General features: G+C 42.9%; 1 protein-coding gene across 1 annotated transcript in view; it reads right to left on the minus strand.

Moving 5' to 3' along the window:
- Positions 1–22,993, minus strand: part of ttc41 (tetratricopeptide repeat domain 41) — a 101,371-nt gene that overhangs the window by 77,103 nt on the left and 1,275 nt on the right. The window contains exon 2 of the mRNA XM_063058395.1: positions 6,796–7,873. Coding sequence (XP_062914465.1) covers positions 6,796–7,570 — 775 coding nt within the window. The 5' untranslated portion in view covers positions 7,571–7,873. The remainder of the gene's footprint in view (positions 1–6,795; positions 7,874–22,993) is intronic.

Genomic DNA, 22,993 nt, shown 5'->3' on the forward strand with positions numbered 1-22,993 from the left:
AGGAGCAGGGAGGTACTACTGCAGTTGTACAAGGCCTTGGTGAGACCACACCTGGAGTATTGTGTGCAGTTTTGGCCCCCTAATCTGAGGAAAGACATCCTTGCCATAGAGGGAGTACAAAGAAGGTTCACCAGATTGATTCCTGGGATAGCAGGACTTTCATATGATGAAAGACTGGATAAACAAGGCTCATACGCGTTGGAATTTTGAAGATTGAGGGGGGATCTGATTGAAACATATAAAATCCTAAAGGGATTGGACAGGCTAGATGCAGGAAGATTGTTCCTGATGTTGGGGAAGTCCAGAACGAGGGGTCACAGTTTGAGGATAGAGGGGAAGCCTTTTAGGACCGAGATTAGGAAAAACTTCTTCACACAGAGAGTGGTGAATCTGTGGAGTTCTCTGCCACAGGGAACAGTTGAGGCCAGTTCATTGGCTATATTTAAGAGGAAGTTAGATATGGCCCTTGTGGCTAAAGGGATCAGGGGGTACGGAAGGAAGGCTGGTGCAGGGTTCTGAGTTGGACGATCAGCCATGATCATACTGAATGGCGGTGCAGACTCGAAGGGCCAAATGGCCTACTCCTGCACCTATTTTCTATGTTTCTATGTTAACCTTCCTATCTGTCCATATCTGCCTTTGCCTTTTTTCTTTGTTTCTCTCGTTCTCTTTTTCTTTCTCCCATCTACCCATTCGCACTCCGCCTTTAATATTTCCAATTTCTTGGGATTTCCTTCTAACCTATATACCTCTACACCCCTTTATCACATGCATTGTTCCTTCAACTGGCCAGTAAAGTACTATTCCATTCTTTAATCAATAATCTCCACTTTTTTTTCCACAAATTCTTTTTCCAAATTAAATTTACTACTTGTTCACAAGAGGTTATATCCCAAGTTCCCCTTGGTGGCCACACACTGTTTCCCAGTTTCTTTGTTAGCGCTGCACTTAACATCCGGATAGACTGCAGGGCAGTCCCTTTCCTCTTTGTTTGGCCAAAAGTCCCTGGTTACCAATCCCGTATAATCATAAATTTCAACCGGCATATTTTTGGGATATAAGTAACCCCTGTTAGCTGTGTTGAGAAATTTACTGGGCTGCCAGTCTAGTATCCTTATCATCAAATTTCAACCGGCCATATTCTGAGGCATGTGCAACCCTTTACCAAATTCGTCAGGCAGCGGCGACCACTTCTCCCGTTCCGAGCATAATACAGAATAGCCAATGTCACTTGCAGCAACCTCACAAAACAACGGCTAGCCTTATTCTCCGCTAATACTTCACAAAACAACTGTTTACCATGCTCCTCCTGGTTCGGGTGGTTCGCTGGATCCTATCAAGGTACAAGTTTCGATGGGTGGGCGGAGGGCAGAACGCCTGACCGGACACAAGGAGTGACCAGAGGTAAAACACCTCGAGGCGCCCTACCACTCAGTTGTGTCTGATTCAAACCCTCGGTCACTTACTCAGCCCAGAGAAACGTTCCCTATGTTGAGATCGGAGTCACTGCACCAAATGTAAACTTAAATTTGCCAGATCAAATAACCACACCACACACAAGTCCTTACTTTAATCTTTCACCTGTTTATTTGTTCAAACTCAGCTGGCAAGTAAAACTTGGAGCCGATCATCAGAGAGAGAAATTTTCTCTCTCTCGGGTGGCTCTGACGAGCTTTCTGTCTAACCCTCAGAAACGTCATAATTTATAGAACTGGCAAAACAAAAAACAGCCAGTTTAATGGATATTCCCACCAAATCAGTAACAGCAAAACTTAATGACTTAGATAAGAGAGTACACTAAATCACGGGTTTTAATTACAGACTAATTCTTGCCTTATCAGCTAAACTTGAATAGACAAAGGTGGGAACATAGATCAATATGTGAACTCATAAGACATGATGTATGCAGCATGTGTGAATACAGCCCACAGATCGTTCTCAAAGGGACAGCTGTGAGTTGTTAATCTAAACAAACTGAAGGCAGTTTTTTTCAGTCAAGAACAGTCTCTGCAACTTTTCATAGAACAGAACAGATACAAGCTCGCACTTAATTTTAACCCGCTATTTACCAGAATCAGAGAATCATTTCTCGCTTCCCCAACACCCTTAAACTTCATCACTATAATTTCATTTTCCAGCACATCCAGGATCCTGAACCAGAACAAGAAGCCTTTAATATAGCAAATATCTTAAAATTGAATTTTGTACTATAATCTTTTCCATAATGCTTGACAGAGCCATGGAAGGTTCACAGTTGTACAGCATTAACCAGCTTATTAAAGTAGCTCGGTAGCAAAGTAGTTAGCACAATCATTTTACAGTGCCAGCGATTATCAATCTGGTCAGATTCCTACCGCTTTCTTAAGGAATTTGTATGTTCTCCCCATGTTCCCATCGATTTCTCCAGGTGGTCCAGTTTCCTCCCACATTCCAAGGATGTATGAGTTAAGGTTAGCAAGTTGTGGACATGCTATGTTTGCACTGGAAGCATGGCAACCCTTGCAGGTTGCCCCCAGCACAATCGTCGGATTGTGTTGGTTATTGATGTAACACGGCGCATTTCACTGTATGTTTCGATGTTTCAATGTACATGTGACAAATAAAGCTAATATTTTAATCTTTAGAATGGCTCCCAATAGATGAAGGATCCCTGGTTGAAAATCAGAGCCCTAAGTACACCACAAATTCACATGAGAAGTTCGTAGATTTAAAAAAATACCATTCTCACAATGGTGACCTCTGCTTACAGAGGAGTGAACATCTATGACTCTATGTATGTATGTCAGCTGCAAACTCTTACATGGCTGTAGGAAATGCCAATTCATGGAATGATTCAGATGATAAGAAATTGCAGGCTATGTTGACGTTCACCTCAATTGATTGATGGATTAGACACTGATTACATGGCTATAGAACGTGACAGATCTCTCCAGCGTTGCTTTTTAAAATCCTGACCTCCAAATGCATGGCATCTAGAACTGTTCCGAGTTCCCCAGATGTAGTTTAATTTGGATTTTGAATAGATGTAGCTAACATCATTATAAGTTTATTCTCTGAGGTTTCAGTTTGCTGGGAATAATATTTATGACTGCATTCTCACGAATATAAAAATTAACGAGCCATACAACATACAGGCCTCATGGCTCACCACGTCCACACCAACCTTTTTGCCCATCTACACTAATCCCACTTGCCCACATTAGATCTACATCCTTCTTTGTTGCCTACTTAAGTGCCTGTCCAAATGTCTCCGAAGCATAGTGATTATATCTGGTTCCACCAACTCCACATTCTCCTCAACTTCCTTTGATCGATAGGAAACAAGCCCAGCCTTTCCAAGCTTTCCCCAAAAACTAAAGTCCTCCAATCTAGACAACATCTTGCCAAATCTCCTCCGCACTCTCAATACAATCACATCTTTCCTATAGTGTGGCAACCAGAACAATACTCCAAGGACAGTCTAACTAGTGTTTTGCAAAATTTCAAGATAACATCTGAAATTTTATACATTCTATCTCCTGACTTATGAAGGTAAGCAAAAAGTATATACAACAACTCAATCACTTAAGCAATTAATGACACTAATTTCTAAAGAACTGCAATGGAAGAACTTTCTGAAGAAGAGGGCCACCATGAGGTCAGAATGTAAATTACATTGGATTTTCCATTCAAACAGGGGTCCCTAACCTTTTTTGCAGTGCAGACCGGTTTCATGTTGACAATATTCTTGTGGACCGGCGGACCGGTGGGGTGGGGGGATGGTTGCCAACGGACGAGAGTAGCAGTCAAATACGTTGCGTTTACCCAGAAAAGACTACAATGACCATGAAGCCTTGCACGGGCACCAGTGCGCAAGCGTGATTTGCGCATGCGTGCACCTGCCGATTATTTTTCCACAAATCGTTTTTGGCAATTCTGTTCGGGGGGGTTTTAATCACCACCAGAATATCAGTGATAAGTGGCTAATACACTCAATTTCGTTTCTAAAAGGCTTTATCTAGCGAATTTAATATTAAACACACAGCACATTTTCCTCGCCTGAATATAGCGATAAGTCAATTATCAGGGGAGGACGGGGGAGCTTGAAGTAAGTGTTGAACGAATTTCCAGTAGAAGTGTCAGAAGCAGGTTCGACATTATCATTTAAAGAAAAATTGAATAGGTATATGGACAGGAAAGTAATGGAGGGTTATGGGCTGAGTGCAAGTCGGTGGGACGAGGTAAGAGTAGCGTTCGGCACAGACTAGAAGGGCAGAGATGGCCTGTTTCTGTGCTGTAATTGTTATATGGTTATATAAGTCAGTAGCATCATAACATTTTAAGTAACGTTTTGATATTAAACACAGCGCATATTTTCCCCGTATGAACTTATAAAATCATTGCCACGCACCAATATCGCTGAATCAGTGGGAGCCCTGGGCTTGCTTTCCTGCAACATGACGGTCCTATCGAGGGGTGATGGGGGACAGCGATACTCGAATGGGCTTCCTTATGTCCAGTCTAATCCGCAATTTGGTTTTTGTTGCATTCATTGCAGAGATATGTTGGAAATGGAAGCAACGTTTTCAGTGCTTTCGTGGCTATCTCAGGATATTGAGCCTTGACTTTGATCCAGAATGCCAGCAGAGATGTTATGTCAAACAGACTTTTCAGCCCGCCATCATTTGCAAGCTCGAGGAGTTGATCTCCTTCCCGCACTGACATGGACGACGCGTGCGTAATGGCTCAACAGTGGGCGTGACAGGGAATGAGGAAAGGTGCAGCTGACTCATATCGCCAAATCATATCGTTTCCTCGCTGCCCGGTAGCGCATGCTCTGTGGCCCGGTACTGGTCCACAGCCCGGTGGTTGGGGACCGCTGCATTAAAACACTACCTACTGTACATTAGTGGAGATGTGATATGAGACGGCTTCTCTGTGAACTGATTCTCATTTTATTGACGAACATAATATCAATTACTGGGATATAAATGCATTTTATTACAGGTTGCTTCCGTCTTTCACTTACATAATTATGATCTAATAGAGGGTAATTAACCTAACAACTGTAAACTTTCCCACATTCAATTGTAAACAATTAGAGAAAGTTGGCACGTATTGTTAACATATATGTAACACATTGTTTTATCACATCCTTGCTGGCATAGACATGTGCCACATGACCAATTCCTTACATCCAAATAACTATCTTCCATTCTGTTAAGTAAGCCATCCTGTTTATGAAGGCGTATATTACCACTGAAATGGAGCAAATAGTATACATCTATTTTTAAGCATGGCCCAAGGGTGTATGAGTCTGGGATTCACGGCCCAAGGGTGGAAGAAGCAGGATAGCTAGAAGGTGATAGGTGAAGCCACATGGGTGGGATAGGTCAAGGCCTGGAAATGAAGGAAACTGAAGGAGAAAAAGGTGGGCTATAGGAGAAAGGGAAGGAGGAAAGTCACCAGGGAGGTGATAGGAAGGTGAGAAGAGGTAAGAGGCCAGGGTGGGTAATAGAAGAAGAGGAGTTGGGGAGGGAACATTTTTACTGGAAGGAGAAATCAATATTCATGCCTTGAGGTTGAAGGCTACCCAGACAGAATAAAAGATGTTGCTCCTCTATCCTGAGCGTGGCCTCATCGTGTCGCAAGTGGAGGCCATGGAATAATATGTCGGAACATCAAAGGGAATCATAATTAAGATGTTAGGCCACTGGGAAGTTCTGATTTTAGTGAATGGAGCAGAGGTGCTTGACCAAGTGGTCTCCCAATTTACGGCGCCTCTCACCAAGGTTTCCTTTTCAAGGTTCTTTTGAAGACCCTGACCTGGAGTTACACTCTGACTTTGGTTCTTTGTGGGAATGGGACCTGCTCTCAGGGCCTCACAACTGGCCACTTCTTGATATCCCAAGGACGTAGCCTGGAAGAATAGCACGCCTTCAGGGTGCCGGATTTTCGTAGCTCTGCAGACAAGCCGATTCTAGGTCGGTGCCCCTGACTGAGGCATCGCGGGAGAACATGGAACATTGGGAGCAGCAGGTTAGCTGCCGTGGGCTATGTGTCCAGAGAGCTGTGCCTTGGAGCCGACCCTGGATGCAGAACTTGGAAAAGGCGCTCAACAGATTTTTACCATCGTAAATCAGCGAGTTGTTTGTTATGTCTCCCCTCTCGCTGTGAAATGGAGACATCTCTTTATCCCTTATTTGGGGGAGAGAGAGCCTGTGATATGTCGAATTACTGGGTGAACAAGTAATTTATGGGGGACTGCAAGTCTGTGTCTTTATTGACGCTTTGCTGCACAGTTGAGTGCTCAGTGGAGGGCACTGATGCTTTTTTGCTGGTGGGGGGGGTCGGTGGGGTCATTGCGTTGCTACTGCCTGTGCGTGGAGGGGAGCTGGGGGGGGCGTCTTTGGGGTTCTAATGTTTAACTGTCAATCATTCTTTGTGGCACTCCTCTGTTTTCGTGGATGCTTGCGAAGAATTTCAGGAAGTATATTGTTTACATTTCTCTGACATTAAATGTACCTATTGAAACCTATTGAAATCAATGTACAGGAGGCCGTATTGGGAGCACCGGACACAATAGACGACCCCAATAGATTCTCAAGGGAAGTGTTGCCTCACCTGGAAAGACAGTGATTAAAATGTAGATATGGAGCTTATTAATTTTATTACCCCTGAGTGTTAATTGAAGTATAATTTCCATTCCTCATAGTTTAGAAATGGTTCCACTAACACCAGAAAGAAGTTATAATAACAACTAAGGAGAGAACCGTACTTACGACTCTATAAAAAAAAAGCATGAGATACACTTACCTGTATTCAAAGGAACTAAATCCATGGGATACAACTTATCAATGGCATCTCTCCAGTCCTTCAAGACTGCTTCTCCCAATTCTTCAATTCTCCTAAAAAATTTGACAGGTAATCCTTTACTGATTATTTTTTCCTTCAACTCCCATACCTTCCTTTCCTCATAATGATCTCTGCTTTTATAGATACGTTCCACCATCCATCTTTCATACTGAGGGACACTCAGGAGTAGGTCATCAAAATACTGAGGATCTCGGATGTAAAAGAAGCTGAACTGAGAGTCATTTAAAAAAGCTGCCTCGATTATCTCAAGCTCCATCAGACTGCATGTTCGGTAATTTTCATCCAATATCCAAGGATAACCATTTTTTGCTGCGATGATCAAATTTCTTTCGAGCTTGGATAAACCTTCCACATCTGATCCTCCCACTGAAAAACTTGTTGTGCAATATTCACCATATCTTTCACCTAACAAGCATATGAGGGAAGGTGAGTGTTTGGTGATATAGTCTAGTGTTAACTTTAGCTGGAGGGAATCAGTGTTTCGATCATGATGTCCCTCGTGCAGAGTCTGTTGTACATCTACTACTTTAAAGCAGCTTCTTCTGGTTTTACAGAGTTCACTTAAAATTGGAAATACATTCTTTTCCAAATACTTCCTTTCTTTTTGAAAATCTTCCAGTGTTGAACAGAGAAGTACCTCAATGGGTGGTCTGTAGATACATTCAGGGTTTTGTGCAAGATATTCATTTTTCTCTCTCTCATAGCTCCTCACCATGTTTAAATATTCATTCACATTAAGTATTGATGAAAATTTTAAAATTATTTCCAAAGTTTCGTTTACATGAGTAGCACACCTTTCATCTCTTTCTTTACTTCAGCATCCTAGCATTGATTTTACCCCAAAAATTGTATAAAGTTTAGATGAAATTAAGTAAATTGTTCATGTATGTATATATTTCCACCAACTTTCTGCACGACTTTCATTATCACTACAAAAAAGCGATAGTCCTGTGAAGAAGTTCAACATCCTTTTTCACATTGGAATTCCACACTGCTGATGACTTCAGCCTCTGCTCTGCTGTTAAAAAAGAAACTTCAAAAAATCAGCATAATTATGTAGCTGCAATATTTCTAATTTGTTTATAAGTTAAATATTTAATTAATACACAAATAATGTATAATATAAAGGATAAATAGGAGACACATTAGCATCAGAAGGATGACATATGTAATAAAAAAGTTATAGAAACAATTAATTTACGAAGATAATGGTGCAGCAGTTAGCCAGTGATCACTGATAAAGGTTCAATTCTTGCCGCAGCCTGTAAGGAGTTTGTACATTCTTCCCATGACTGTGTGGGTTTTCTCTGGGTGCTTTGGGTTCTTCCCATATTCTAAAGATGTATGATTAGGGTTAGTGAGTTGTGGGCATGCTTTGTAGGTGCTGGCAGCATGGCAATACTTGCAGGCTGTCCAGCACAATCCTTGCTGCTTTGATTTAAACCATAGGACATAGGAGCAGACCTGGGCCATTCAACCCATCAAGTCTGCTCCGCCATTCCATCATGGCTGATTTATTATCTCTCTCAACCCCATTCTCCTGCCTTCTCCCCTTAACCTTTGATGCCTTTACTTATGAACAGCCTATCAACCTCCACTTTAAATATACTCAATGACTCAGCATCCACAGCCGCCAGTGGCAATGAATTCCACAGATTCACCGCCCTCTGGCCAAAGAAATTCTTCCTCATTTCTGTTCTAAAGGGACACCCTTCTATTTGGAGGCTGTGCCCTCTGGTCGTAGACTCCCCCACTACTGGAAACATCCTCTCCACATCCACTCTATCTAAACCTTTCAATATTTGATAGGTTTCAATGAGATCCCCCCTCATTCTTCTGAACTCCTCAAATATTAACATTTTCATTCTTGGGATCATTCTTAAGAAGACCCTCTGGACTGTCCCCCAATGCTAGCACATCCTTTCTTCGATAAGGGGCCCAAACTGCTCACAATACTCCAAATGCAGTCTGACCAAAGCGAAATAAAGCCTCAGCATTGCATCACTGTTATTATATTCTCGTCCTCTCCATTATGAATGCTATCATTGCATTTGCCTTCCTTACCACCGACTCAACCTGCAAGTTAACCTTTAGGAAACAATGCTCAAGAACACCCAAGTCCTTTTGCACCTTTGATTTCTAAATTTGCTCCCCATTTAGAAAATATTCTATGCCTTTATTCCTTCTACCAAAGTGCATGACCATACTCTTCCAAATACAGTCGCCCCTTGGTATCCGCAGGGGATTGGTTCCAGGACCTCCCGCAGATACCAAAATCCGGAGATGCTGAAGTCCCTTATATAAAATGGCATAGTATTTGCATATAACTTACGCACATCCTCCCATATACTTTAAGTCATCTCTAGATTACTTATAATACCTAATACAATGTAAGTGCTACGTAAATAGTTGTTATACTGTATTGCTTAGGGAATAATGACAAGAAAAAAAAGTCTGTACATGTTCAGTACAGATGCAACCATTGTAGCTGTTCTGGGAACGCTGATGCTGCCTCAGCATCAGCCAATGCCGATTCTCCCGTGATCTCTAAGTCTTTGAAGCTGTAGTGCTTTACATAGCTAGCCAGCCATCCCTTACTAGCCCTAAACTCCTTCCCCTCACTCACAACACAAGTAGCGAATGAACAAGACGCTTGAACAATGCTTAAACAACGAGTGCTGGAGAGAGACTGAGGATCTGTGAAATGGCGGGTGGCTACAGCAGGGTACGTCTACACGTCACTTCATTCGCATGGATTTGGTGTAGTGTTTGGCACACGGCAAATTCAAGTTTTGCTTTTTGGAACTTTCTGGAACTTTTTCGAATAATTTCAATCCACGGTTGGTTGAATCCGCGGATGCAGAACCCGCGAATACAGAGGGCCAACTATACTATATTCCTCTGCCACTTCTTTGTACATTCTCCTAATGTGTCTAAGTCCTTCTGCGGACTCCCTACTTCCTCAACACTGCCTGCCCCTCAATCTATCTTCGTATTGTCTGCATTTAATTGTATATTTCAATCTTTTGATGTACACGTGACAAATAAAACTAATCTTTCTCTTTAAGAACATAATACAAGACACAGGGTACATGGTCCCTTGAGCCTGCTCCCCATTCAAGAAAGCTTTCCACCTCATCTCTATTTTCTCTGCCTAGTTCCTTAACATTCAATAATCCATCAAATTCAGCCTTAGGTATACTCAAAGACTGCACATCTCAGTTCTCTTGGGCAGTGACTTCTAAATCATCTGCTGAATGGCAGACCTCTGATACTGTGGCGTAAATTTTACAGTCAGGGAAAAGTCCTTAGTACTGCTTCTGCTTATTACCATGAATTATGGGAGCAACAGGTCTACAGCAGATGTTCTGTCATTGACTCTTCACACAGCCTTGGACATCTGGACAGCACAGCTCTATACATCAGGATACTCTTTATCAATTACAGCTCAGCATTTAGTATCATCATCCCCCTCAAAACTAATCCAGAACCAGTGGATGTGGTGTACCTGGATTTTCAGAAAGCCTTTGATAAAGTCCCACATAGGAGATTAGTAGGCAAAATTAGGGCACATGGTATTGGGGGCAGAGTATTGACATGGATTGAAAATTGGCTGGCTGACAGAAAACAAAGAGTTGCGATTAACGGGTCCCTTTTGGAATGGCAGGCGGTGACCAGTGGGGTACCGCAGGGTTCAGTGCTGGGACCACAGCTGTTTACAACATATATTAATGATTTAGATGAGGGAATTAAAAGTAACATTAGCAAATTTGCCAATGACACAAAGCTGGGTGGCAGTGTGAAATGTGAGGAGGATGTTATGAGAATGCAGGGTGACTTGGACCGGCTGGGTGATTGGGCAGATGCATGGCAGATGCAGTTTAATGTGGATAAATGTGAGGTTATCCACTTTGGTAGCAAGAACAGCAAGGCAGATTATTATCTAAATGGAGTCAAGTTAGGAAAAGGGGAAGCACAACGAGATCTAGGTGTTCTTGTACATCAGTCACTGAAAACAAGCATGCAAGTACAGCAGGCAGTGAAGAAAGCTAATGGCATGCTGGCCTTCATAACAGGGGGAATTGAGTATAAGAGCAAAGAAGTCCTTCTGCAGCTGTACAGGGCCCTGGTGAGACCACACCTGGAGTACTGTGTGCAGTTTTGGTCTCCAAATTTGAGGAAGGACATTCTTGCTATTGAGGGAGTGCAGCGTAGGTTCACAAGGTTAACTCCCGGGATGGCAGGACTTTCGTATGTCGAAAGATTGGAGCGACTGGGCTTGTATACTCTGGAACTTAGAAGGCTGAGAGGGGATCTTATTGAAACATATAAGAATATTAAGGGATTGGACACGCTGCAGGCAGGAAGCATGTTCCCGCTGATGGGTGAGTCCAGAACCAGATGCCACAGTTTAAGAATTAGGGGTAGGCCATTTAGAACGGAGTTGAGGAAAAACTTTTTCACCCACAGAGTGGTGGATATATGGAATGCTCTGCCCCAGAAGGCTGTGGAGGCCAAGTCTCTGGATGCTTTCAAAAAAGAGATGGATAGAGCTCTTAAAGATAGTGGAATCAAAGGTTATGGGGATAGGGCAGGAACTGGATACTGATAGCGGATGATCAGCCATGATCACAGTGAACGGCGGTGCTGGCTCGAAGGGCCGAATGGCCTACTCCTGCACCTATTGTCTATAATCAGTAAACTCCAAGACCTGGGCCTCAATACCTCCTTGCGCAATTAGATCCTGGATTTCCTCACTTGCAGACCCCAGTCAGTTCGGATTGACAGAAACATCTCCTCCATTAACACAGGTGCACCACAGGGCTGTGTGCTTAGCCCCCTGCTTTATTTGCTTTACACCTATGACTGTGTGGCAAAGTACAGCTCCAACACCATATTCAGGTTTGTTGTGATGAGTCGGCATATAGAAGGGAGATTGAAAATTTGGCAGAATGGTGTCATAACAACAACCTCTCACTCAATGTCAGCAAGACCAAGGAACTGATTGTAGATTTTGGGAGAGGGAAACCAGAGGTCCATGAGCCAGTCCTTATCAGGGGCTCAGAGATGGAGAGGGTCAGTAACTTTAAATACCTGGGTATCACTATTTCAGAGGACCTGTCCTGGACCCATCATATCAATGTAATTGCAAAGAAAGCACAACTGTGCTTCCTACTTCCTTAGGAGTCTGCAAAGATTCAGTATGACATCAAAAACTTTGACAAACTTCTATAGATATTGTAGTGGAAAGTGTGCTGACCGGCTACATTACAGCCTGGTATGGGAACACCAATGCCTTTGAATGGAAAATCCTACAAAAGACAGAGGTATTGGCCCAGTACATCACAGGTAAAGCCCTCCCAACCATTGAGCACATCTACATGAAACACTGTTGTAGAAAAACTACATCCATCATCAAAGATCCTCACAGTGTTAGGGCCACTTCTTTTCAAGTTGTACAGGACATGCTCTTTTTTCACTGCTGCCATCAGATAGAAGGTACAGGTACCTCAGAACTCGTACCATCAGGTTCAAGAACAGTTACTACACCTCAACTGTTAGGCCCTTGAACAAAAGAGGATAAGTACACTCATCTATTGAGATGTTCCCACAACCAATGATCTCATGTTAAGGACGCTTTATCTTGTTAGTCATAGTCATAGTCATACTTTATTGATCCCGGGGGAAACTGCTTTTCGTTACAGTTGCACCATAAATAATAAATAGTAATGAAACCATAAATAGTTAAATAGTAATATGTAAATTATGCCAGTAAATTATGGAATAAGTCCGGGACCAGCCTATTGGCTCAGGGTGTCTGACTCTCCAAGGGAGGAGTTGTAAAATTTGATGGCCGGAATGACTTTCTATGACGCTCTGTGTTGCATCTTGGAGGAATGAGTCTCTGGCTGAAGGTTCTCCTGTGCCCACCCAGTACATTATGTAGTGGATGGGAGACATTGTCCAAGATGGCATGCAACTTGGACAGCATCCTCTTTTCAGACACCACCGTGAGAGAGTCCAGTTCCATCCCCACAACATCACTGGCCTTACGAATGAGTTTGTTGATTCGGTTGGTGTCTGCTACCTTCACCCTGCGGCCCGAGCACACAACCACAAACATGATAGCACTGGCCACCATAGAGTTAATGTTATTTAATGCTTTCGTTATTTATGTAGCCCTGGTAAGCCTCGGGCTCGCTCAGCTCGCTTCCGTCTAGGGGGAGCAGCCCTTGGCCCCGCCAAACTGAGTAATCAAGTTTGTGTGGATGCTGTGTTATGTATCTTACCCCGCCAAATAACAGACAATACACCATATGCAATTAAATGATTACACTTCATAGATCTTACTGGAACTATGTATTTAATAGAGGTAAAATATAAAAGGAAAGTAAAGGCGCCAAACTTATCAAAGTTCAACTACTTCGTGCACAACAGTTGGAGATCAAGTAACGTAGTCTTCTTTCCACCATTCGATCCCCTCCGACCTCCTCGACCTGCCGCCTGGGACCAACCAAGGTGGTCGACCAGATGCTCCACACAAGTCTGTCCTCGTCTCCTCTCCTCGCCGAAGGCCCTGGGCCTCGGACTCCTGCTTGGGGTCCGTCCCATCGGCCAGTTTACAGCATCACATCTCCTCTCTCTGTCCCCATCACGCCTTCTGCCTCAAAGCCCGCGAAAACAATAGCTTACAGACACACAAGAAAGAATAACATCTATCCCAATTGGTTCGTTAACTCTCTTATCAATAATATAACCCAAACAAGCTGCGAGAGAGAAGCACTTTCTCAGCAGTTAACATAACAAAGAAGCCATTTTATTCTAACATAACAAAGAAGCCATTTTGATTAGCCTCAGCAGTAACATAAAAGAAGAAACCCCTTACATTTATATTTGCATTTGCAGTTTTTTGTCTTCTATGCTCTTGCTTTTTCATTGATCCTGTTTACAGATACCATTCTATAGGTTTGTTGTGTATGCAAGCCCCAAAAAGAATCTCAGAATTGTATGTGGTGACATGTACTGTATGTACTCTGATAATAAATTTTACTCTGGCTTTGAATTAGGAAGTCACACTAATACTACTGGTGGATATAAAGATAAAATTAAGTTACTGAACTTTTATTTAGCTATCTAAATCATTTCTAATTAAGCAAATATTTTAATGAGATTTAATTATTTAAAAGAAAAGGCACCAAGTATAAACCTTACGACAAATGTACTCCTAACTTGCCATCAAGAGAGATTAAACTGGTGGCTCATCACCCAACATCAATTATTCCAAAGCAAAATGTAAGCTTGTCAACCTGAAATGTTTACTTTCTTTATTTCTCTAGAAGAGATTTTCCAGAACTGTAAATCCAAAATGCTGGAGGAAGTCAGCAGGTCAGGTAGCATCTACGAAAAGTTGACATTTATGGCTGAGACCCTTCATCAGACCAGTCCTGATGTGTTGACAAAGTGTCACACATAGTAATAGTAATAGTCATACTTTATTGATCCCGGGGGAAATTGGTTTTCGTTACAGTTGCACCATAAATAATAAATAGTAATAGAACCATAAATAGTTATTATGCCAGTAAATTATGAAGTAAGTCCAGGACCAGCCTATCGGCTCAGGGTGTCTGACCCTCCAAGGGAGGAGTTGTAAAGTTTGATGGCCACAGGCAGGAATGGCTTCCTATGACGCTCTGTGCTGCATCTTGGAGGAATGAGTCTCTGGCTGAATGTACTCCTGTGCCCACCCAGTATATTATGTCGTGGATGGGAGACATTGACCAAGATGGCATGCAACTTGGACAGCATCCTCTTTTCAGACACCACCGTGAGAGGGTCCAGTTCCATCCCCACAACATCACTGGCCTTCCGAATGAGGTTGTTGATTCTGTTGTGTCTGCTACCCTCAGCCTGCTGCCCCAGCACACAACAGCAAACATGATAGCACTGGCCACCACAGACTCGTAGAACATCCTCAGCATCATCCGGTAGATGTTAAAGGACCTCATTCTCCTCAGGAAATAGAGATGGCTCTGACCCTCCTTGTAAACAGCCTCAGTGTTCTTAGACCAGTCCAGTTTATTGTCAATTTGTATCCGCAGGTATTTGTAATCCTCCACCATGTCCACACTGACCCCCTGGATGGAAACAGGGGTCACCGGTACCTTAGCTCTCCTCAGGTCTACCACCAGCTCCTTAGTCTTTTTCACATTAAGCTGCAGATAATTCTGGTCACACCATGTGACAAAGTTTCCTACCGTAGATCTGTACTCAACCTCATCTCCCTTGCTGATGCATCCAACTATGGCAGAGTCATCCGAAAACTTCTGAAGATGACAAGACTCTGTGCAGTAGTTGAAGTCTGAGGTGTAAATGGTGAAGAGAAAGGGAGACAAGACAGTCCCCTGTGGAGCCCCAGTGCTGCTGAACACTCTGTCGGACACACAGTTTTGCAAGCACACGTACTGTGGTCTGCCAGTCAGGTAATCAAGAATCCATGATATCAGGGAAGCATCCACCTGCATCGCTGTCAGCTTCTCCCCTGGCAGGGCAGGGCGGATGGTGTTGAACGCACTGGAGAAGTCAAAAAACATGACCCTCACAGTTCTCGCTGGCTTGTCCAGGTGGGCATAGACACGGTTCAGCAGGTAGATGATGGCATCCTCAACTCCTAGTCGGGGCTGGTAGGCGAACTGGAGGGGATCTAAGTGTGGGCTGACCATAGACCAGAGCAGCTCCAGAACAAGTCTCTCCAGGGTCTTCATGATGTGGGAGGTCAATGCCACCGGTCTGTAGTCATTGAGGCCACTGGGGCGCGGCGTCTTCGGCACATGAGGCTTCTTATAAAAATAAGAAATATACTAGCATGCATAAAATACGTATTAGCTGACTGGCAGGAGACCTTTTTTGGTTGATTGCCAGTGACTAGTGGTGTTACACAGGGGATGGTGTTAGGACCACTTCTTTTCATGTCGTACAGTACTGTGCAAAAATCTTAGGCATCCTGAATTTTTTTATACAAACTTTGTTTTAGTTGTTTTTTTTGTGTTCTGAATTAGTGTGTCTGTAGAAAAGGCAAATTTTAGATTTCCAAACATTAATTTTTCAAAAAAATTAATGTTACAAAGAAAATGTTGTATTTTGTTAAAGAAAGTAAGATTTGAAGTAATAGGCCACTTTTCAAATTAAAAACTTGATTACTTGAAGGTATATAGCCCAATGCATGATTAAACAAAAATAACAACCAGGTGCTAATGATCAATGACATAATGAGTTGAATTAACTAAACTGATCAACTGAAACAAAAAGAGGTGTAGAAGGAATCAAACTGGGGGAAGGATAACCAAACTAAAAGGTGAGGGTGTGGCAGATGTGACAGTTTAACCTTCAAATCATCACCATGGCAAGAGGGAGATTAGTAGCAAAACACAAGGTAGTCAGCCTACATCAGCAAGGTCTCTCCCATGCAGAAATTTCATGGTAGAGAGGAGTTTAAAGATGTTCTGAAGAAGCACAAAGAGATGGGGAAGGTTTGCAGTGGAAATTGAGTGCAACTGACAAGAGATATATCAAATGGATGTCTCTTCTAAGAAATCAGAAGAAGTCCAGCACTGCTATCAGCTCTGAACTCACAAAAACCATTGGAGCCCAAGAACACCCCTCTAAAGTCTAGAGAGGTCTTGTCAGAAGTGGTCTTCATGGAAGAATTGCTGCCAAAAAGCCATTCCCCTGAAGTGGAAACAAAGCCAAGAGACTCATCTATGCACAAAAACATGAGGACTGAGGTGTTGAACAAAGGCAGCAAATGCTTTGGATTGAAAATGAAGATTTGACATTTTGACTCTAACTGGAGGCAGTTTATCCATAGAAGAGCTGGAGAGTGTTACATGGATGGGTGTCTGCAGCTAACAATGAATCATGATGGAGGTTCCCTACAGGTTTGAGGCTACATTTCTGCAAATGGAGTTGGTAATCTGGTCAGAATTAATGGAATCCTTAATGCTGAGAAGTACAAGCAGATTCTCATCCATCACACAATACCATCAGGGAGATATCTGATTGGCCCCAACTTCACTCTGTAGCAGGACAATAACCCCAAACACATGGCCAAGGTCATAAAGAACTATCTTCAGTGAAAAGAAGAACAAGGAGTTCTGCAACAGATGATATGGCCTCCATAAAACCTTGACCTTAACATCATCTGGCTGTCTGAGATTACCTGAAGAGGCAAAAGCAAGTGAGACAACTGTAGCAAGTTCTTCAAGATTCATGGAAGAACTGACCACCTAATTTTTTTTTTTGTTTTTCTCTCTCACTTGCATTTTCTGATATTTAGAAACTTTTCACTTCATTATTTTTGAAAGTATCATTGCTTAACAGAGTTTTATTTTACATGTGCCTAAGAGTTTTGCACAATAATGATTTGGGTGACAGAATTGGTGGATTTATGGCCAAGTTTGCATACGATATGAAGTGAAGGAGCATGTATTGCTGAGGAAGCAGGAAGTCCGCAGAAGGACTTGGACAGATTAGAAGTGGCAGATGGAATATAGCATAGGAAAGTGTATGGACATGCACTTTGGTGAATAAATGCATAGAGTGTTTTCTAAATGGGGAGGGGGAAATTCAGAAATCAGAGGTGCAAAGGGACTTGGGAGTCCTCGGGCAGGATTCCCTAAAGGTTAACTTGTAGGTAGAGTCGCTGGTAAGGAAGCCAAATGCAATGTTAGCATTCATTTTGAGAGGACTAGAACAGCAAGGATCTAATGCTGGTGCTTTATATGGCATTGGTCAGACCTCACTTGGAGTATTGTCAGCAGTTTATTTGTAGTTGCACAAAGGAGGTGCATGAGAATGATTCTCAATATGAAAGGGCTAAAGTAGGAGGTACATTTGCTGGTCTGGGTCTGTACTTGCTGGAGTTTAAAAGAATGAGGGAGAGCCCGTTGAAACCTATTGAATACTGAAAGGCCTAGATAGAGTGGATGTGGAGAGAAATCGGAGAGGATGCTTTCTGTAGTGGTGGAGTCTAGGATCAGAGGGCACAGTATCAGAATAGAAGGACATCCCTACAAAATAGAGAAGAGAAGGAATATCTTTAGCCAGTTGGGTGGTGTATCTAGAATTCATTGCCACAGATGGCTGTGGGAGACCAAGTCATTGGGTATATTTCAAAGTAAAATTTATTATTGGAGTACAGACACGTCACTGCATATAATCCTGAGATTCTTTTCCTGTTGGCACACTCAGAAAATCTACAGAATAGTAACTGTAAACTGGATCAATGAAAAAGCAAGAGCATAGAAGACAAACTGCACAAATGCAGTTATAAATAAATAACGAAAGCATGAAATAACAAGATAAAGAGTCCTTAAGTGACATCATTGGTTGTAGGAACATCTCAATAGATGAGTGTTCAAGAGCCCAATGGTTGAGGGGTGGTAACTGTTCTTGAACCTGGTAGTGCAAGTCCTGAGGCACCTGTACCTTCTACCTGATGGCAGCAGTGAGAAAAGAGCATGACCTAGGTGATGAGGATCTTTGGATGCTGCTTTTCTACAACAGCGTTTCGTGTAGGTGCACTCAATGTTTGGGAGGGCTTTACCCATGATGTACTGGGCCGAATCCACTACCTTTTGTAGGATTTTCCATTCAAAGGCATTGGTGTTCCCATTCCAGGCCATAATGCAGCCAGTCAGTATACCTTCCACTGTACATTGATAGATGTTTGTCAATGTTTTTTGATGTCATGCCAAATCCCCACAGACTCCTGAGGAAGTAGAGGAGCTTTCTTTGCAACTACCTTTATATGATGGGTCCAGGACACAGTCTCTGAGATGGTGACACCTAGGAATTTAAAGTTACTGACCATCTCTGATCCCCCGATGAGTACTGCATCATGGACCTCTGGTTTCCCTCTCCTGAAGTCTGCAGTCAGTTCCTTGGTCTCGCTAATATTCAGTGAGGGGTTGTTATGACACCACTCAGCCAAATTTTCAATCTCCCTTCTGTATGCTGATTCATCACCACCTTTGATTTGCCCCACAATAGTAGTGTCATCAGCAAACAAATATGGTGTTGGGGCTGTACTTGGCCACACAGTCACTGGTGTAAAGTAAGTAGAGCAGGGGGCTAAGCACATGCCCTGTGGCACACCTGTACTGATGGAGATTGTGCAGCAGAGGGTTTTGCCAATCCAAACTGTCTGGAGTCTGCAAATGAGGAATTCCAGATTCCAATTGCACAAGGTGTACTGAGGCCCAGGTCTTAGAGTTTACTGATTTAGTTTTGAAGGGATGATGGTATTAAATGCTGACCTGTAATCAATAAAGATCATCCTGATGGATGCATCTTTGCTGTCCAAATGTTCCAGAGTTGTGCGAGGATCCAATGAGATGGCATCTGCTGTGGACCTGTTGCTCCAGTACTCTAATTGGAGCAGATCCTAGTTGCCACTCAAACAGGACCTGATATGTTTCAATAACAGCCTCTCAAAACATTTTATCACTGTGGATGTAAGTGCCAATGGGCATTAGTCATTGTAGAAGGTTACCATGCTCTTCTTGGGCACTGGTATGACTAAAGCCTGCTTGAAGTAGGTAGGTACCACACACTACCAAAATGGGAGGTTGAAGATATCCAGGAACACACCAGCACAGTTCTTCAGTAGTTAGCGAGGTACTCTGTCAGGACTGGATGCTTTCCTTGGATTACCCTGTTGAAGGCAGCCTGCATGTCATCTTCAGATACTGAGACCAAAGGATCATCGGGAGGTGTGGGGGTGCGTGATGGTTCCTCCATGTTCTGGTGGTCAAACCAAGCAGAAAAGGCATTGAGCTCATCCGGAAGTGAAGCTCTGCTGTGTCCCGTGTCGCTTGGTTTAACTTTGTAGGCGGTTATGGCATTCAATCTCTGCCACAGCTGTTGAGCATCCCTCGTTGATTCCAGTCTAATCCAGAATCTTCACTTGGCCAGTCAGACGGCTTTCCAGAGATCATACCTGCACCACTTGTAGCTTTCTTGATCTCCAGACCTGAATGCCTCTGATCTGGCTCGCAGCAAATTCCAGATTTCATGGTCCATTCTGATTGGGGAAGACTCTGAATGATTTTGTCGGGACACAGCTGTTTTTAATAAAGTCTATAATGACCCTGGTGGAGTCATTCAGATCTTCAGAAGAGTGCTTGAACACGGCCCAGTCCACTGACTCAAAGCAATCCTGTAATTGTTCCTCTGCCTCCCACGATCACCTCTTAGTTATCTTAATCTCTGGAGCCCTGCCTTTTAGGCTCTGTCTGGCTGCGGGTAGTAGGAGTACAGCCAAATGGTCCGATTTGCCAAATTGCGGTTTCAGGAAGGAACAATAGGCATTCCTTATAACAGTGTAGCAGTGGACTTGCAGGTTGGGACCTCTGGTGCTACAGGTTATGTGCTGGTGATAATTAGGCAGGGTTTTCTTCAAATAGGCCTGGTTGAAGTCACCGATGATTTTTTTGCTCGCATACCAATGAAAGGTGGGGTCCCTGGCTGATAACCTTACAGCTGACCTAAGGGCACTGTTGAAGGTATGGCAGGTAGGAAACATCTACCAGTAAATCTCATTGAGCCCCAATTCTGTTCTGCAACACTTGGTCCTATTTACTACCCTATGCCTGTATTCATTAATAACTCCTGTGAAGAATTTAGAATAGTATTTTCCAGGACTAAGACAGTTGGCTGGAAAAAGCAAGCTGCAACTCAGTATGTGAAAGAAAACTGGCCTCTTCACTTAATTCCTGAAGAGGGATGGATGGATGGGTGGGATTGATTCGAGAACCAGCATCAGCTTGGTGGGCTGAATGGCTGCTGTCTGTGGTGTGAAACATGATAATGGAGTTGATGTAGAAAGCTAGCCAAAGATCTTTATGGAAGACAGAAGAGGCTCAAAGGCGACTCCTGCTTATAACTGTGTCAGACGTGACTTGCATGTGGAGATTGTGCCATTTTAACCAATTGTCAGAAAATATTAATCAAATACCCCTTGTGATCATGTGATGAATACACCTGTATATAATGCTTCTTTAATACAGTTAAACATGATGATGCTTCACGAGCCATTATCAGAGTCAATCTATGGACTCAGTTTCAAGGACTCTTCATCTCATGTTCTCAATATTTATTGCTTTATTTTGTATTTGCAGTTTGTTGTCTTTTGCACATTGGTTGTCTGTCTTTGTGTGCAGTTTTTCATTAATTCTATTGTTTTGTTGCACTTGCTGTGAATGCCCACACAAATGAATCTCAAGGTTGTATATGGTGACAATGATAAATTTACCTTAAACTTTGATTAGCTGAAGTATATTGTTGGTTTCTAAATTCACTGTTACAGTTGAAACACAAACCAACCAAATTCCATGCTGTCTCCCTGTCAGCACCTGCACATGGCCTTGAGTGGAAATCCAATACTACAGTTGGAGAACAATGTTTAAAATTAAGGGGTTACCTATTTCAGATGGATAAGGCAAAATATTCTCTCTCAGAGAATCATGAGTATTGAAAACTCAAAGGATTGTAGAAGCAGTCTGAATATGTTTAAGGATAGATTTTTGATAAGCAAATAGGTGAAAAGGTTACTCTAGGTAAGACTGAGGAATATGGTGTTGAGGCATGATCCTATTGACTAGCAGGGCGTAAATTGCCTACTCCCTTGCCTAGTTAAGTTTGTATTCCTTGCAACAAAAATCTAAAATGACATACCATGGCATGACCAAGGGAATATTGCATTTTAAAGTCCGAGGGTTGTACAGCACAGAAACAGGACCTTCGGCTCAACTCATTCATGCTGACCTGCGCTACTCCCATTTGCCTGCATTTGGCCCTTATCCCTGCAAGTCTTTTCTACCAATCTACCGAGCCAAATGCTTTCCCCACATTGTAATTTAACCTGCCTCTTCAAGGATACAGTGATATATTAAGGATATAGATTAGTTACAGATACGTGCAGAGAAATGGCAGATGGAGTTTAACTCGTATAAATGTGAGGTGTTGAACCTTGGTAGGGCAAGTACAAGGATACAGTACAGTGTTAAGGGCAAGACCCAGTGTTGCTGAGCAGAGAGATCTTGGCATCCAAGTTCATAGCTCCATGAAAGTAGCTATACCAATGAATAGGGTGGGTAGGAAGGCTCATATAGTTAGTCTGTCTCTCTGTTCCCCCCCCCCCCCAGGGGAGTCATCTGTCTTGGGCATCTGAAATCTGGCGGAGCCCATCCTTCTCTAGGTTTTTTTTCCACGAGGTCGCCTTGCTAGCTCAACACTCAGCCCAGGCACAAATGGAGAGCGTGCAAGGGAGCCGGCCGGATTTGAACTCAGGACCTCTCGCCCTGAAGTCCAGTGCTGATGTCACTATGCCACCAGCCAGCCTTTGCTTTTACTAGTTGAGGCATTGAGTTTAATTTATAGAAAAAAAATCTAGAGGTTATGTTGCAATTTTATACGTCTGGTTAGGCTACTTCTGGAGTACTGCATACACTTAGGAAAGATGCTGAGGCTTTGGAGAGGATGCAGAAGTAGTTTACCAGGCTACTGCCTGGTTTAGAGGGCATAAGCTTTCATGAGAAGCAGGACAAACTTGGTTGTTTTCTTTGGAGTGGCAGAAGCTGAGGGGAGATCTAATAGAGGTTTGTATGTTTGAGATGCATAGACAGAGTAGACAGGGAGTATCTCTTTCCCAGGATTGAAATGCCTACCACCAAAAGGCATGCACTGAAAGTGAGAGGGGTAGGTTCAAAGGGGACGTGAGGGGTAAGCTTTTTTTTTTAACTCAGAATGGTGGATACCTGGAATGTGCTGCCTGGTATGGTGGTGGAGGTAAATGCATTGGAGGCCTTTAAGAGATGTTTAGATAGGCACATGAATGTGAGGAAGATGGAGGAATATGGACATAATGTAGATAGGAGGGATTAATGTTTGGGTGTCTTTAATTTACTTTTTAGCTGGTTCAGCACAACATTGTCAGCTGAAGGGCCTGTTCCTATGCTGTACTGTTCTACATTCAATGTTCTAATGTCTTCTGGCATCTCAATCCTGTGTGTGTGGGGGGGGGGGGGAAATATGCCCCTTGGTCCCCTTTTATTTTTTTCCCCTCTCCTTAGACACTCTT

The sequence above is a fragment of the Mobula hypostoma genome, chromosome 9 (assembly GCF_963921235.1).
Source record: "Mobula hypostoma chromosome 9, sMobHyp1.1, whole genome shotgun sequence".
NCBI classification, from domain to species: Eukaryota; Metazoa; Chordata; class Chondrichthyes; order Myliobatiformes; family Myliobatidae; genus Mobula; species Mobula hypostoma.